The 15,055-nt window shown below is 41.4% G+C and overlaps 3 protein-coding genes across 5 annotated transcripts in view; 1 reads left to right on the top strand and 2 right to left on the bottom strand.

The window, feature by feature from the left end:
• LOC106519153 (adrenodoxin) overlaps positions 1-742 on the bottom strand; it is a gene marked incomplete in the record, with an annotated part of 11,170 nt that extends 10,428 nt beyond the window's left edge. The window contains 1 exon segment of the mRNA XM_014010699.1: positions 189-742. Coding sequence (XP_013866153.1) covers positions 189-324 — 136 coding nt within the window.
• Positions 743-4,099: 3,357 nt separating this feature from the next.
• Positions 4,100-9,962, top strand: LOC106519150 (uncharacterized). 2 transcript variants are annotated; one of them, XM_014010697.1, is made up of 7 exons: positions 4,100-5,293; positions 5,419-5,456; positions 6,489-6,704; positions 7,049-7,917; positions 8,002-8,139; positions 8,699-8,810; positions 9,783-9,962. In XM_014010697.1, the coding sequence occupies exons 2-7, from the start codon at positions 5,420-5,422 to the stop codon at positions 9,854-9,856; spliced, it is 1,446 nt and encodes a 481-aa protein (XP_013866151.1). In that variant the 5' UTR covers positions 4,100-5,293; position 5,419; the 3' UTR covers positions 9,857-9,962. The 2 variants fall into 2 exon arrangements, with proteins under 2 accessions (XP_013866151.1, XP_013866152.1); XM_014010698.1 differs by lacking the exon at positions 4,100-5,293 and having other exon boundaries at positions 5,365-5,456.
• A 1,005-nt stretch (positions 9,963-10,967) lies between these two features.
• nbeal1 (neurobeachin-like 1) overlaps positions 10,968-15,055 on the bottom strand; it is a 57,033-nt gene continuing 52,945 nt past the window's right edge. For both annotated transcript variants that reach the window (XM_014010695.1, XM_014010696.1), the window contains 2 exons: positions 12,902-13,037; positions 10,968-12,358 (listed from right to left, as the gene is read on the bottom strand). In XM_014010695.1, the coding sequence (XP_013866149.1) occupies positions 12,269-12,358; positions 12,902-13,037 (226 nt within the window). In that variant the 3' untranslated portion in view covers positions 10,968-12,268. The remainder of the gene's footprint in view (positions 12,359-12,901; positions 13,038-15,055) is intronic.

Below are 15,055 nucleotides of genomic sequence, written 5' to 3'. Positions count from 1 at the left end.
CCCCCCTTAAAAACATCTGTAGGAGCGCCCCTTCTCCCACAGACTTTCCTCTGCTCCAAGTCAAACGACTAAAACAAATGTTTTATGTATTTGTTGGTAAAATCTAACCTTTTAGACACGAGYACCATTAAGTGCTAACATTAAAAAGTTGGTTTAACTTCACCTCTCTGCTTCCTGGTTATTTCCATACCTGAGCGGTTGTGTGCCGGAGGTTAAGCTCCTACCAGCCGTCAGCCAGGCTCCGCAGGACACCGCCGTCCTCCGCCGGGAACATTCTCTTAAACTAACCTGGGCCAGCCGCCTCACCGCTGTTACTAAAGCCATTTCGAGCACCAATAATAAAAATAATAAAAATAATAATAAAAACTAAGTGAGGAAACTGAGCAGGACTGGCAGCTCTCTCGTGTCCGACCCACCGCAGGACTTCCCTGAAGTTGTGCGACTTAGCACGGCTAGCTGGTGTTAGCTGCAACGAGTCACTCTGTCACTGTCGTCCCATTGCGTAAAAGAAGGCTCGCTGTGTCCGAATCAATCAGCTGATAAAATTCTGGGTCGGAAAAGGCTAARCAGCCGCAAAAACACCAGCCAAGTAGAAAGCTGGCAACTACAGGCCACCGTCCTCACTTATCCAGTCGGTTTTCCTACTATTATGATCAAGTAAACGCCGCACGTTTTTCCTTTTACAACTTCAAAATAAAAGATCTATCAGCTAATTTCACTGCCCCATTTTGGTGGAAAACCCCAAATAATTCGCTGCTAGTTAATCTCTTCCTTATAATTGTTGGAGTAAATTTACGTAGAATGGTTAATTTTAATGTACTATCAAAAGCGGTTTTATTTTGGTTTTATTTTGAAAGCAGGATATACACATTTCCTGTTACGCGCTATCAAGCTTTGCGAAACGTTTGGTCCCGAGGTTGTTCACGTGCGTGCGTACGTATTACGCATCGGTTAAAAGGATATCCCACTTCTTGTACATGTTGTCCTTAAATGGATCTGCAGCTGCACTCGTTGGCCTTCATATGTGGTTACTGGYTCATTCCTGGTGCACCAAAAAACCTACAGAATACATGGTCAATTCTGATTTTTCAAATCCTATTTATCAAAATAGGACTACTTGGACACTTAGCATTATTTCACTGTTGTACTTGTGTGGGACATGTGAAAACATCTAAGTACTTAAAAACTATGTTTATTGCATTTTCCCATTCATTTAAGTGTGTCTCCATTTTGTTACTGATGTAATGACTCTGGGGCTGATGATAGGTTCAAGGTGAGACTTCGAGGTTTTGGGTTAGAGTAGTGGTGGAGGGGAAACTGGCACCACGCCGGCCTCTGCCTCTTCTTCTTTCCCTTTTTAATTGCTCTATAGAACAACATGCACCAACAGTACATCTGTGGGGTGGGGGGGTGTCAGGGTCTTTATTCCCATGCCGTTCCCCGACTGCCATTTGGGGAGGGGGTCCTGAAGAAGGGCAGACCGCCGGGTGCGGTCCTGGGCTGTGGGTGGGCTCGGGGCTTGGACGGTTGCCGGGGCGGGGCTGGCTCTCCATCCTCCCTTGTGCTGCTTGGTCTCCTGAGGTGTGGCTCTTGGTTCCTGTGGGTGGCCCGCTGGCCGGGGTGGCTGCCGGGTTCCGGGGGGTGGACGGCTGGGGGGGGGTGCACTTGGTCGTTGGCGGTGTGGTGGGGTGGTCATGGGTGTGGCTTCTCTGCGGCGGGGGGCTGGCCGGGTGTCCTGGTGCGGCCCGGGCCGGGCCTTGGCTATCTGCTCCTCTCCACCTCAGAATGATTGGGTCTACCTCCTGGGTTCGGGTGTGTGCGGCCTCCATTAGGGGGTGGGTACATGTCCTGGACCTGGGGGGTATAGAGTGTGTATCAGGGGTATGAGTGGAATGTGGCGTCCTTGTACGTCTTTGACTGAGTGGGGGTGAGGATGAGGGTGGGCTGGTGCGATTGTGTATGTTTGGGTATTTGTCAGGCTGTGGTCTGGGCTGCCCCTCCTGCTGGTTTATCTGGGGGCCTGCTGCTACTCGGCCCCCCAGTGGGGTGTGCGGCTGGCCGCCGGCATGCTGGGGGTTCCCGGGGTCTGGGGCTGGGCGCTGGGGTGTGTGTCAGCCTGGCCTGGTGACTGCCTGTTGGGGCTCGGGGCCTCTGGGCCTGTCGGGCTTTGGCCTGGAGGGGGTGATGCGCCCTGGGGGCCCGGACCTCTGTGCCCTTTCCTGGATCTGCTTTGGTATGGCAGGTGCCGGTGAGGCCCATGAGTTTGTCGCTGCTGGCCCCGGGTGCCCCCGGGTGGTCGCTGGAGGGACTCTCCCAGTTCTCCCCTATGGTCTGATCTGGGGGGTGGGTGGGCGGATCTTCCCGTGCGGGTGCCCCTTGGGGCTCTGCGCTCGGGATCCCTCTCGGGCCCTTGGGCTCTGGTCTTCCCTATGTCTGCCTCGTGTCTTGGGGGTTGGGTCTCGGTCCTCCACAGTCACTATTAAATATTCCCTTGGAAAAATCTTGTATATACACACATGTTCACAACTGCTCACAAACAGGTGCTCTGATCTGGGGGTTCTGACAGGTCACTGAGTGTGTATATATGTCTATGKGTATATACAGACAATATTTATGAATGTAGGCATGTATGTATGTATATCTTTATATACAGTATGTATGGGTACAGTATGTGTATATATTTATATATGCCCTCCATGAATTTATCCATTTATTTTTCAGGTGAGCGGACAGATGTTGGGTGTGTGGTCCTGTGTTTTGTTGGTGTATATTTAATATACTTCTAATCGCTATTTCAGTCTTTCTACCTTTCTAATTACCTCTCTCTGTTTTTCTCTCTGTCTCTATTTTCTCTTCACTTAAAAAAAGTCACTGATGATGAAGAAACAAATGAACTAAATAAACCAATGTTTGGTTTCGTTTTCTACTGAAGTGACACAAAAAAAGGTTCAAGGTGAGACTAAAACACAAAAAAAGTTATAATGTGCGACAATAAAATTATATTGATGTTTAGTAAACTAGCTCAGGAGCTAACACCATGTAAATACATTTTATATAGGCCTACAGTATACTAGCCCAGGAATTTATGCAAAAGCTAAAAGGCTKCTGAGGTTCTCCTTCCATGAAACGGCTCTGTTGTCCTCCATTATTTTCAGTGTCAGGCTGAGTCATATTTAAATCCTCCTCTTTGTCAGCGCCAGTTGCTTTCATTTAAAACCTCAGATATTGTCAAAAAATATCATTTACCTAGAATGCTTTAAAGTATTTTTAATGCATTTTTTTCTGGGTCACTTGTATTTAGAACTGTTAGTGTTGCTCAATTTGAGTTTTCAGAGCTGCTCGTGCTAAAGGGGCCACTGAAAACAAACGTCAAAACTCACAACCTTGAACTTTTTGCACTGTTTGAAAGAGGAAGTCAGCATGAGTTCATTTCACAGGAGTGGGTTGACCATGTGGTTGTTTATCCTCCACTTCACAACGTTTATTATAAAACACGTTTCATAATACAGTAGTTGGAGCTATAGATATAAACATAAAAAAGCAGTTCAAGCAGCAGAGGTGCACCCAGATTTCCTCAAATGGGGTGGCTGAAAGTTCTGGGTGGGCATCACTAATAAAAAAAAACATTTTTTAAAAGAATTACCAATGCATGTAGCTCAATCTCTTACTTTACAAGGTATTTTACTGATTATATGATGTGTGAATTGAGTTTAGGTTAGGGTTTGAGTCATGTACCTGTGAGGTTAGGTTTAGTCTAAAGCAGGGGTACTCAAACATTTTGGGTCTGGGGACCCCTTACAAGGGTAAAAGATTCCATGGACCCCCTCATAAACCCCATGCTGTTTAAAAAGATAATTTATTGTCATTTCAACCCCTAAATGCCATGGGAATATATATTTTTATYAAGTTTATTATGTTTGTTTTATTAGTTCATTGTTCTCCATGCATTTTCAAAAATAAAAACCAAACGAACAATTTAGTGAAATTTTTTGAGGACCCCCAAGATACCTCTCGCGGACCCCAGTTTGAGAACCTCTGGTCTAAAGTGTCAGGGTTAGGCTATAGAAATGACCGTGGAAGTCAATGCAAAGTCCCCATGAGGGTAGAAGAAAAAAAACGTGTCCATGAAAGTATTTTATTTTTAAAGAAAAAATAACTGTAGCCACAAACTTATACGGAGGTTTACAGTAATGCCATAAGTTGTCCTTTCATTACAACCTTTCTCCTTTTTGCTCTAAAAAAGTCAAAAGTAAATCGTTAATAKTAAGGGGTACGTTGAACAAAACATGTACTAAAAAATGGGTAAAGCCATCAGTTCCAATTATTTTAAAAGCTTTTTTATTTGGTTGTYGCTGTGTCCTTTTGCAAACAAAAACAGATTACTGTAAATGTCCAAAACTGGGACTAAAAGGACAAAAAGAGGAGGATGTTGTAATTTATATAGCAATCCATTAACAAATTTGAGAAAGTCAGTTCAAAAACTGTAAAACACGACTTTGCGGGGCTTCACTGAATTTTCTCYTGGCTGCTCAAAAACAATGTTTTTCTGTTTATGAGGTTCTATTTTCGGGGAGGCTGTGGCTGAGTGGTTAGTGGAGTCATCCTCCAATGCAAGAGTTGGGGGTTCCTCCTCAAAGTGTCCCCGGGCAAGACATTGAACCGCAACAGCCTCTGATGTGTGTCCCATCAGTGTACAGTATGAATGTGATTYAAGCACYGACTAATGAACAGTCTGGATTAGCTTTGTAGACAGAGTGCTGTGTGGCTGGGTAAATGGGGGCACAGATTGTAGTGTGAAGTGCTTTGAGTATCCTGGTTGGATACTGTGTATCCTGGGTTGCCTTTGCCCCCCTGAACCATAAAATGGCTGTGCCTCTGTGAAGGAACCTTTAGTGGCCCYCAACGCCGTGTTGTGATTTTTCTCTCCAGTCCAGGTCACAAATATTGATCGAGCTCTCTTCAATTAACCTGAGTGCTGTTCACCTTCCCCATACTCCTAAACCCCAGAACAAAAGGATGTGTACAGTATAGGGGTGGGGGACTAGAGTATTTTTTTTGTTCTTGGCGATTTGGGGGAGTCAAAGGTCATCTTTATTAGCTGTACACAATCACTGCATCTAAACCTTTATCAGGCCACGACTTGAAGGCAAAGTTCATCAAATATCAGTATGTCTTGAGTCTTGAGAAGGTTGGATTAATCAGTGATAAATTCTGCTTTATGACCATGTTGAGAACATATTAAGGGGCAACCTTGTCTTTCCGAGCTGCTCACAGTTCTTCACAGTGGCCTCAGGTAAGACACAAACATATACTAAAGATTATCAAGAAGCTGGTTAATGACTGACGAGATGTCGACTTTGGGCATAAAAAGACGAGAGGAGAGAAAACAGCTTTACACTGTTGTTGTTTACCTTACAGGATGTTGACGTTAGTCCTGCTGTTCCTGACTCTGTCAGGTAAGAACCTTTGTCTTAACTTCCAGCAGGGATTACTGAATTTCACTTTTAAACTGCAGGATTGTAAATCTGGATAACTCAAGTATCTTAGTAAGTAAGTAWGTAAAGTTTTAWTTCTTRAGCGCCTTTCACAGAAATATATACACAAGGTGCTGTACAGTCATTAACAGTATAAAAATGGTGGAAAGAATAAAATGAAACAGAAAAACATAATTAAACATAAGCAATGAATATTGAAGCATCAAATCAAGAAAATAATTTCTAAAATTTTAAATCAAACACAAGGTCAATGCAGTTTTCCGTGTTTGCAGACGATGTGATTCTCTACTTGTCTCAAATATAATACCTGCATTGCTGCTCAGATATTTTGGGTCAAATCCTAATTATGTTTAAAATACTTTTTTATCCTCATTAGCAAAATAAAATCTCGGTTGACAAATACAATTTTTTTACCAAACGTAACTTTTTTAACATTTGTTTGGAAATTTAAAACCTTTCCTAAACAAGTCATTTTGTACCTATCAAGTACTGTTTTTGTTCCACATCAATGTTCTTATCAGTGTTATTGTTTGTTGCTGTGACAACAAACTCTTGTTGTGACAAACAACTGACCTCTTTTATGGCTGTACAGAAAACAAGAACGGTTTATTACGATGTTAAAGTTAAAGAACAATATTCTGTTGAAGTACAGTTAATATAAAAACTATTACATGATTAAAAACTATCAAAGATTTGATTTGATCAGTTTTTAGAAAACATATCCAAATGTTTAACAACTTTTTAATAAAATATGATAAAATGGAAAACATTTTTACTTTTTGAACATTGTTTTTCAAACCGTATTTAAATTATTATTATTATTATTATTATTAACTTTTATTTTCTGTCATCACTATGGTTTGTAAATGTTATATTTTGTGAGTTGCTTTAACTCTATCTTTAGGAAAACATAGGTATCTAGCTTTTAATGATGTTCAGCACCAAAACGCAGGTCATGTACCTGGACCTGAATCTGAGTAAATCTATTTACAGGCCTCCAAGCTCTTCCAATCGCAGCCCCCAAACAGCCAGTACTTCCATCAATCCATCAACTCCCTGAAGACTGCTTGCGGGGTGCYGGACATTCAGACACACGTGGGCCCGTTCCTGGTGGCTTCAGACAAGGCACCGAGCCCTCCAGGAAATTCCTCGTCGACCTGAACACCGGTCTGGTGAAGGAGCACGTCAGTGAGATGGACAGGAGAGTGGGTGAGCAGGAAGTCAATGCTAAGCTGACTCTCAAGACTTATGTRCAGTTTTATCTTTAGTTTCCTTCAGTGTTCCAAATATGGTTTGAKGTTTTGTCTTTCAAATGATGTTAAGAAATCCTAAATAGAATATGCCACAAATAAGATTCAGACCCATAAATATGACTTAATCCCTCAATGTGATGGATAATAAATGTTTTTTTTAACCTAAAGAATGATTAGGTTTATCCAAAGATCCATCATTGTAGGTCCATCACTTCTTATTTTATTTATAAGTTGATGGTTGTATTTAGATATTTTTCACTTAAACAAACCTTTCTAACCAAAGTATTCCCTGTTTTTTAGTTGCTGACATTCCAGCAAAGAAGCATGGTGAAGGTTGGGTTCGTGAAGAAAACCCCCCTGCTCCTCATCTCCCAGTTAGATTCAGACAGGGAACTGAACCAAAAATGATGATCCCAGTTAGATTCAGACAGGGAACTGAAACAGAAGACGTGATCCCGGTTGATTTCAGACAGGGAACGGAACCAGAACATGTGATCCCAGTTAGATTCAGACAGGGAACGGAACCAGAACATGTGATCCCAGTTAGATTCAGACAGGGAACGGAACCAGAAGACGTGATCCCGGTTGATTTCAGACAGGGAACGGAACCAGAACATGTGATCTCAGTTAGATTCAGACAGGGAACGGAACCAGAACATGTGATCCCAGTTAGATTCAGACAGGGAACGGAACCAAGACCAGTGATGCCAGTTGATTTCAGACAGGGAACAGAACCAAGACCAGTGATGCCAGTTGATTTCAGACAGGGAACGGAACCAAGACCAGTGATGCCAGTTGATTTCAGACAGGGAACAGAACCAAGACCAGTGATGCCGGTTGATTTTAGACAAGGAACTGAACCAAGACCAGTGATGCCAGTTGATTTTAGACAAGGAACTGAACCAAGACCAGTGATGCCGGTTGATTTCAGACAGGGAACAGAACCAAAAATGGGGATTGCAGTAGGTTTCAGACAGGGAACAGAACCAAAAATGGGGATTGCAGTAGGTTTCAGACAGGGAACAGAACCAAAAATGGAGATCCCGATTGGTTTCAGGCAAGGGACAGAACCAGAAGACCCAACATACGCAGCACGCTGTARGGGCAAGATCATCAACGATAAATGCTACCAGTTCAACCCCATGCCACTGGCCTTTAAAGATGCCCAGGTTAGACTGGTGATACATCAAGACACAAGAAAAGTTCTTCCTATTTTTTAAAGTCCTTTAAGTTTTATGGTTGTTGGTTTACAGGCCTTGTGCAGAAATTCTGCCCCCAAAGCTGAGCTTGCGTCTATAACCAACAGTGATCTGCATACAGGTCTAGTTTCTCTGGTGACCAACAGTGGCCAGAGTAACCCTGTGTTGACCTGGCTGGGAGCCATCATCAAGGCAAGTGCTTTGGATACTCACCTCCTCAAATGAAGAGTCTAGAAAGTTTTTTATTTTGAACCTCAGAAAAAGTGATTCCAGGGAAASTAATATTTTGATTCAAGGGTTTAGAGACTGTGATGTAAGCAGACTGGCCTTGTACCATGGCACCACAAGGAGGCCAAGGAGACAGTCATCAGATATCTTATCAACATGACAGATAACATTATCCTTACCTTGGTAAAACATTGACCTTTAAACCTTTAAATAAAAATGTTACAACAGTTTCTGTTCAGTTATTTGAAGAGGACAGAACATAATTTGAAAATGTGTTGTAATAAAAATAGTTTTAATAGTCTACTCAACTCTGTCACTTTAAAAAGGTCCCTATCAGTTTTTTTAAAATAAATAAATAAAAACATCTGAAACTTGTTTATCAGGCTGATGTTGACATAATGCATAAATGCAAACATTTGAGCCAACCATTTGCAGTTTATAAATTTTATGTGATATGCCCATTGCACAGGCTGTTATCGTGATGATGATGCAGCCCTAATTGTACGTATGCTTCACACTTCAGAACCAACAGGCCTCGTGGGTTGACGGGTCAGAATGGAGTTACTCTGACTGGATGCCGGGTCACCCCAACATCCACACAGACAAGCCGGTCTGTGTAGAGATGTTTAAGATAGGTAATACAGGAAATACACCATCTACATGTCTATACCAGTATTTATGTACCTGAGAACACTGTGTTCATCTCTTTTAAAGTGGAATTCTGTGGAAAGGTTAATAATGTATTATATGTTGTAGAAAGCTGTTTTGAATGATCTCACATTAGAGTCTAGTTCTGACCAGACTGATCAGCAAACAGAAAGTCTGAAACCAAAGTACAATGAAGTTGTCTTAAGACAGCAGCAATTTCAAAAGTTCCACAGCTGTTGGTGTAAACATGTTTAGAAGCCAGCCTAGGGTGTTTTGGATGAGTACGTATTTAATGTCCGTCACTCTACATTGACTAGTTTAAGATTAAAAGGCTAAAGGACCATTTTTGAACACCTCCAACCTCAAAAACCTCACAGGGGTTCATTTAAATGAAAATTTATAAACCTTTACTATCAGTTTTATGTTACATGGCTGAGAACTGCTACAGCTAGCTTCCGGWGCTAGCAGCTAGCTGTAATTGGAGCTCCATCTGGTACTAGCAAATAATAGTTTTTGAAAGTGTATGTCGCTGCCAGCTAGCTGTATTCAAAACTATGTGATGCTAGCAGCCAGTTGTATGTAACTGTACAGGTGTTTTGTCCTCCTAAATAAGCATAAAACTCCATGTTAGACCCCGTGTAATAAAAAAAAACTGAAGTCAGTGTAAAAGTTTATAAAAATATGTAGCATCAACCACTTTAAAATATTCAATATTGGTGTTTTTTAAACTCAGTTACAATCTATGTCGAACTAGTTGTTTGATCAGAACCAAATTTTGTCCAAACTTCTGTTGTTTAAAAAGTTATCTACAACAGGTAAGATGTTGACTACAGTATTCCACTCAACTTTAAATTGACAAATCCGATATAACAAAGAATTGATATGCTACAATTAGCTTTAAGTTTTTAGCATGTTTTGGAAACTGTCTGAAATAATTCTGTCTCCACTCATATTTCCAGGCGAGAGCTGGTGGACGGCTGCCGACTGCGAGTTCAAGAGGGCGTCCATCTGCTCTTTTCCCATCTTTGCATGAAAAACACAGAAWCAAGACATGCGTCTCCAAATCCAGTGAAATGTTCCACAAGTTTGGGATACCTACCGCATCGTTTGTGTCTCCTTAAATAAAACATGCCATTTTACTCATCTGTTCTGTTTATTTTACTATAGTAAAAACTGCAGACTCGWATCTTAATTTAGACAAGACTTTAATGATCATTTTTCCACGTGTATACAAAGCAGTTTGTACAGATTTAGAGAGCCGAGTTAAAACAATTTGTTAAAATTTTGGTACCTGGAAAGTGCAAAAAAAGGATGATAAAATAAAAATCATGCTGTACATCATATATATATATATAGATACTATATTCATAAATAATCACAGATATACACACAAACATTTTGTTGACAGACACAAAGGATGCAGCCAAGACAAAAAAAAAAAAAAAACAAAAAGCAGTTTTTGGATTATTTTTATTGAATTGAATATTGGTTCCTATTGAACGTGTGGAATGCTGACTTTAGCTGATTTGTGGGGATGTGTGGCTTAGCTTTAGTCTGGATAAAGGCACTCCGTTTGTTGCAGTCGTGGAGCAACTCTAAACAGTGGTCGCATGGTTTAAGAACAAATATGGATAAATAATTTAAAAAACAAAACATTTGAAGCACCTTTCACAGTAAATTTCGCTGTGAAGTTTAAATAAAACCGTAGACAGAGGAGAAACAGAAAATACTGGAAATTAAAAATAAACACTTCCTCACGCAGTTATGGTGCAAAATAAGTCATTCATCGCTGCTGAAAACACAAAATCTCCTATGCAACATAAGCAAATCATACAAAATTAAAAAAAACTAAATCAGTCACAATGTGTAGATGTGAATTAGTGAGTGTTGAACTGCAGGAAGACTGGAAACAGGCTTGCTGAAAGACAAAGAAAAAGAACAAACAGGCACAAAAACAACGTATTGCTACCAAMACCAACCTCGCCGAAAGCCCTTAAATAATTCCTCCTTCTTTGAACTCATGTTTCAAATGTGCCACACTGAGAAAAATCAAACTGCTGCTCATAAATAAACAGATTCAAGTAACTTAAAAACATTCAGCGAGGCACAGAAGTGCTTTTGTCTCAGAAGGGAGTTGGAGAATGTAGTGTTTTAATGATATTTTACTGTTTCTTTTTATTACAAAACAATAAATACAAAAATTAAAATGACAAATGTGAAAGAAAAGATGCCTGGAAGTTGTGTTGATTTATCAGAAAACCTAAAGATATGATAGAAAAACAAAAATGTAATTGTGTTTATTCACTGAAAAACATAGAAAAGGCGTAGAGTTTGGTTTTGTGGTTGATATTTTACTGCATAAGGCTGCGCGGCAGCAGCTTCGAGGCAACCGAGGAAAGTCCCACAAACGGTTTAAGAAGAGAAATATGAAGTTGATCAGTTCACAAATGGTTTCTTTCTTGTTGCAGAAGGTGCTTTGAGTCGTCTCAGTTTGGAAAAATGTACTTTAATTCTCACCAGACTGATGAGCTAATAGCTAGTCCATGAGGAGGCCAGGACCTCACTGCTGCAAAGAACACATTTGATGTATACAAAGAGCTAAAAAATAACTAAAAACTGATGAAAATGTTTCAGAAGAATGCATTTACATAAACCGTTTAATTTACRATTTAAAGATTGCAGCTACCTGATTTGGTTTTGGCTGTGTTTGGACTAGCCGTTAGCTTATCAGTATGATAAAAAACAAAAATATTTAAGAAACAAGAGGTTAATCCTGACCAGGGTGATGAGCTAATGGCTAGTCAGCGAGTAACCAGGGCCAGAGTGGCTCAGAGCAACTCTGATCTCTAACATTTCAAAACAGCTCGTGTTTTTATGAACCTTTACAGAAAAGTTTGTGGTTATTCTGAGAGAGGTATTCCTACAGGAAGAGCTACAGCTAGCTGCTGCTGCTGATTGAACTTGCAAATAACCATAGATTATCTATAACATTGCCACAATGTAAAGGTTTATAAAACAGTGTGGTCTGCTCTGACTAGCCTTTAGCTCGTTAAACTTTTTGTCTAAACCGAGGTTGTCTGAAGAGCGATCTACAACAGGTAAGATACTATTTGTTAACAGCCTCGAGTAGATTTACAGTGTTGCTTTGAGCTGTGAAAAATGATGTTTTGGAAGTAGTGACGGGGATTTACTAGAGGCCGGAACCAGTTCTGTGGCGAAAGCACGGCGCCAGCACCGTACAGTCGGTCCAAAGCGAGAAATGAAAACACACGGCGATGCTCAGAACTCCAGACTCCACAAAAAAAATAAAAATAAAAAATGCTGCTAACCTTCTTTTTGGGTAAAACCAGAGCGGAATAATGAAGGAACTGAGGGAAACGAGGTGATGGACGGGAGCGAGGGAGGGGGGAGGGGCACTCAGGGACCAGGAGGGGGGGAGGGGGGGTCACTTGCTGTCCTCCTTGTTGGTGTTGTATTCGGTCTCAGTGGAGATCTGGCTCAGCTTCTTGCTGGAGCCCCACAGCTTCCGTGTGATCTGGAAGGAGTGAAGGAAGAGGAGGAAGGAGGAAGGAGAGGGGAAGAGGGTGGGAGGATGGAAAATGAAAAAAAAAAGTGAAGAGAAGAGAACAAAACAGGATGGATGTGAGGATTGATTTACTTGTGAGGCAATAAAAAGGTGAAAATGAGAGTGGGATCAAACATCAAAGTCTATCATGGCACTGGACTCTTCTTATGGCTTTAGTTTGCAGGAGTCTTAATTAGTTTGTTTCACAGCGACACCTCAGGCCCWGTTAATGGGCTGAGGCCAGAACAGGAAGTTGTTTTTGGCGTCACAGTTTAGTTTCTAACAGCAGCTGCGCCTCGACGGCGTCAGCTTGAGGTGACTTTACAAACTGAGGGTGGCGCCCGGCCCTGAGGAGAAGAGGTGCTACGGTTTCTGAGGGCTGAACAGCAGCTGGTCCCGCTGGTGGAGCAGGCGCGTGGGCGAGCGAGCTCGGAGCGGGGCCAGCAGCGGGGACGACATGAGCGGCGAGCCCTCCAGGCTCTGAGCGATGTAGTTCCTCAGCGAGCTCTTTACCTCTGCCGGCTTGCCCACGCCCACGATGATCAGCTTGCCGTCCTCCAGGCCCACCAGGACGTGGCTCTGCTCCTTGGTGACGGAGACGCAGCGGACCGGGACCCGCATGGCCATGGGCTCGGTGCTCAGAGACAGGCTGCAGAGGACAAAAAGGGTTTATAGCACGTGTGTCCAACACAAGGTCCGTGGGTGACTCCTGTGTGACCCCACCCCCACAAAAATACATTGTGTGTGTGTGTGTGTGTGTGTGTCGGGGGTTACGTAACATGAAAATTGTTTCTTATATCAATGGTAAACTTTAAAGTTATGATTAAATGCACCAAAATACATTTAATAAAAATAAATGAATCTAGATACCGCAGAGCAGTAACACAATGACCCCCGCACACACAAATGCATCAGAACTCAGAAGTCTTTATTCCTAATTCATGTCATGCTACTAGGTGCATCCCAAAATTACTTTTTTTTTTCAATTTTCTTTCTTCCTGCAGCTGCTAGGCAAACTGGCCTCACTCACTCGGGTCGTGCCCTTAGGTCTGCTGTCACTGCGCCCATTTCAAAGGTGGCTCACTTGTTTTCATCTGGATGCCAGGCTTCACAAGCATCACAAAATTGTGGTGACGAGATCATGTCTGCGTACCCTGGACCCATGGGTGTGGAAGTGGGGGGAATGTGGACCTGACTACCCAGGGCCCAAGAAGGGAGAGGGGCCCATGGAAGTCCAGATTTTATTTTTTATTTATTTTTTCCCAGATGAAATGGGCCCCTCAATTAATTGGTGTAGTAATTTATTTCAAATATATTGATAACATAAACTGAGAGAATGAACTTTATTTTACTGTCCACACCATATTGAACATTCTGGTGGCCCCCCTCTTGGAGGCGCAAAATGGTTTAGTCCACCCAACAGCAACCAGGAAGTGTGTAACCCAGACACAGCTGAAGGAGCTGCAGGGAGACCAGACAGACAGAACTGGGATGTTTCTTGTGGTCTGCCTGCTGACTGGCTGGCCTGTTCAGCTGGTTAAAAGTTTCAGTCCGATACCCCAGGTAGGACAGAGGGTCTCAGGTAGGACAGAGTGTCTCAGGTAAGAGATGAAGGTGATGGGCAGGTGTGAAGAAAATATAAAATGTTATTTTGAGTACATTCTAATCAGTTGTGTGAACTTAAAGAAATAAGTTACTGATCTAAATACATAATCTACAGCATGATTAACAGTTTCATTTAATCTTGACCAGTATAAGAATGATAGGCTTATTACTTTCATTTTTTAGGAAGTTGTAGAAATTAGTTTTCATTATTCAGATTTTCCTGGTTAAATAAAGCTCAGTAAATAAATCTGTCAATCCATCYATCATTAGCTTTCTAATCAGTTCCAACATCCTTGTATCAATTGTTCCTAATTTACATGCAGGTTGATGAAACTGACAAAAGTTATTTTTTCAACACAGTTGTTTGGCACAGTGTTATTTTATGTTGTGAAGAAAGCTGCATGATGTCATGTCAGTTTATGAGTGGACCTGTCATCAAATCAGAAAAAAGACAAACATTCAACTAAATTCACTGTTGGTTGTTATCATAATTACACCTGTTCACTGGATAAAGTTATTAATGATTTTAGTTTGAAACATGCAGTTGTGTGTCATCATTGTTTGGCACATTATGTACATTAATTTAATTTTCTGAGCCATAAGTGAGTTTAAAAACAGGACAATGCAACTAGTTTAATGAAGAATCTGTCTCTAGTTGTCTCTAATTAAGTCTTTATTTGTGTAAGTAAAAGTATATTTAACAACCTGTTAAAATACACTAGAAATCAGGAAATAGCTTATACTTTTTTCAAAAATTTCTGGGGGAGGACCCCCAGACCCCCATCCAGTGTGTCCTTTACACACAACAAGTTTTCTGATGCTGCAGTTAGAGAGGAGAAACATACCTGTTGAGCTCCACCTGCGTCTCTGTATGAAACTATGGCTGATTGTCAAACTGTATTCTTAGTGAGTTTAAAGGGCTGGTACACTACATGGTTGGATGAAGGTGAACATAATCTCAGTTAATATGGTTTGACTAATATTGCATCACAAAAGAAGCATTTGGTGTTCAGTTTATGACTTGTGCAGACAGTTAAACTGAGCACACATCATGTACCAAAT

Source organism: Austrofundulus limnaeus, unplaced genomic scaffold (assembly GCF_001266775.1).
Source record: "Austrofundulus limnaeus strain Quisiro unplaced genomic scaffold, Austrofundulus_limnaeus-1.0 Scaffold72, whole genome shotgun sequence".
In the NCBI taxonomy this organism is placed as follows: Eukaryota; Metazoa; Chordata; class Actinopteri; order Cyprinodontiformes; family Rivulidae; genus Austrofundulus; species Austrofundulus limnaeus.
Note: the sequence above shows the minus strand (reverse complement) of the source record. Positions and strands in the feature narration are given on the sequence as shown.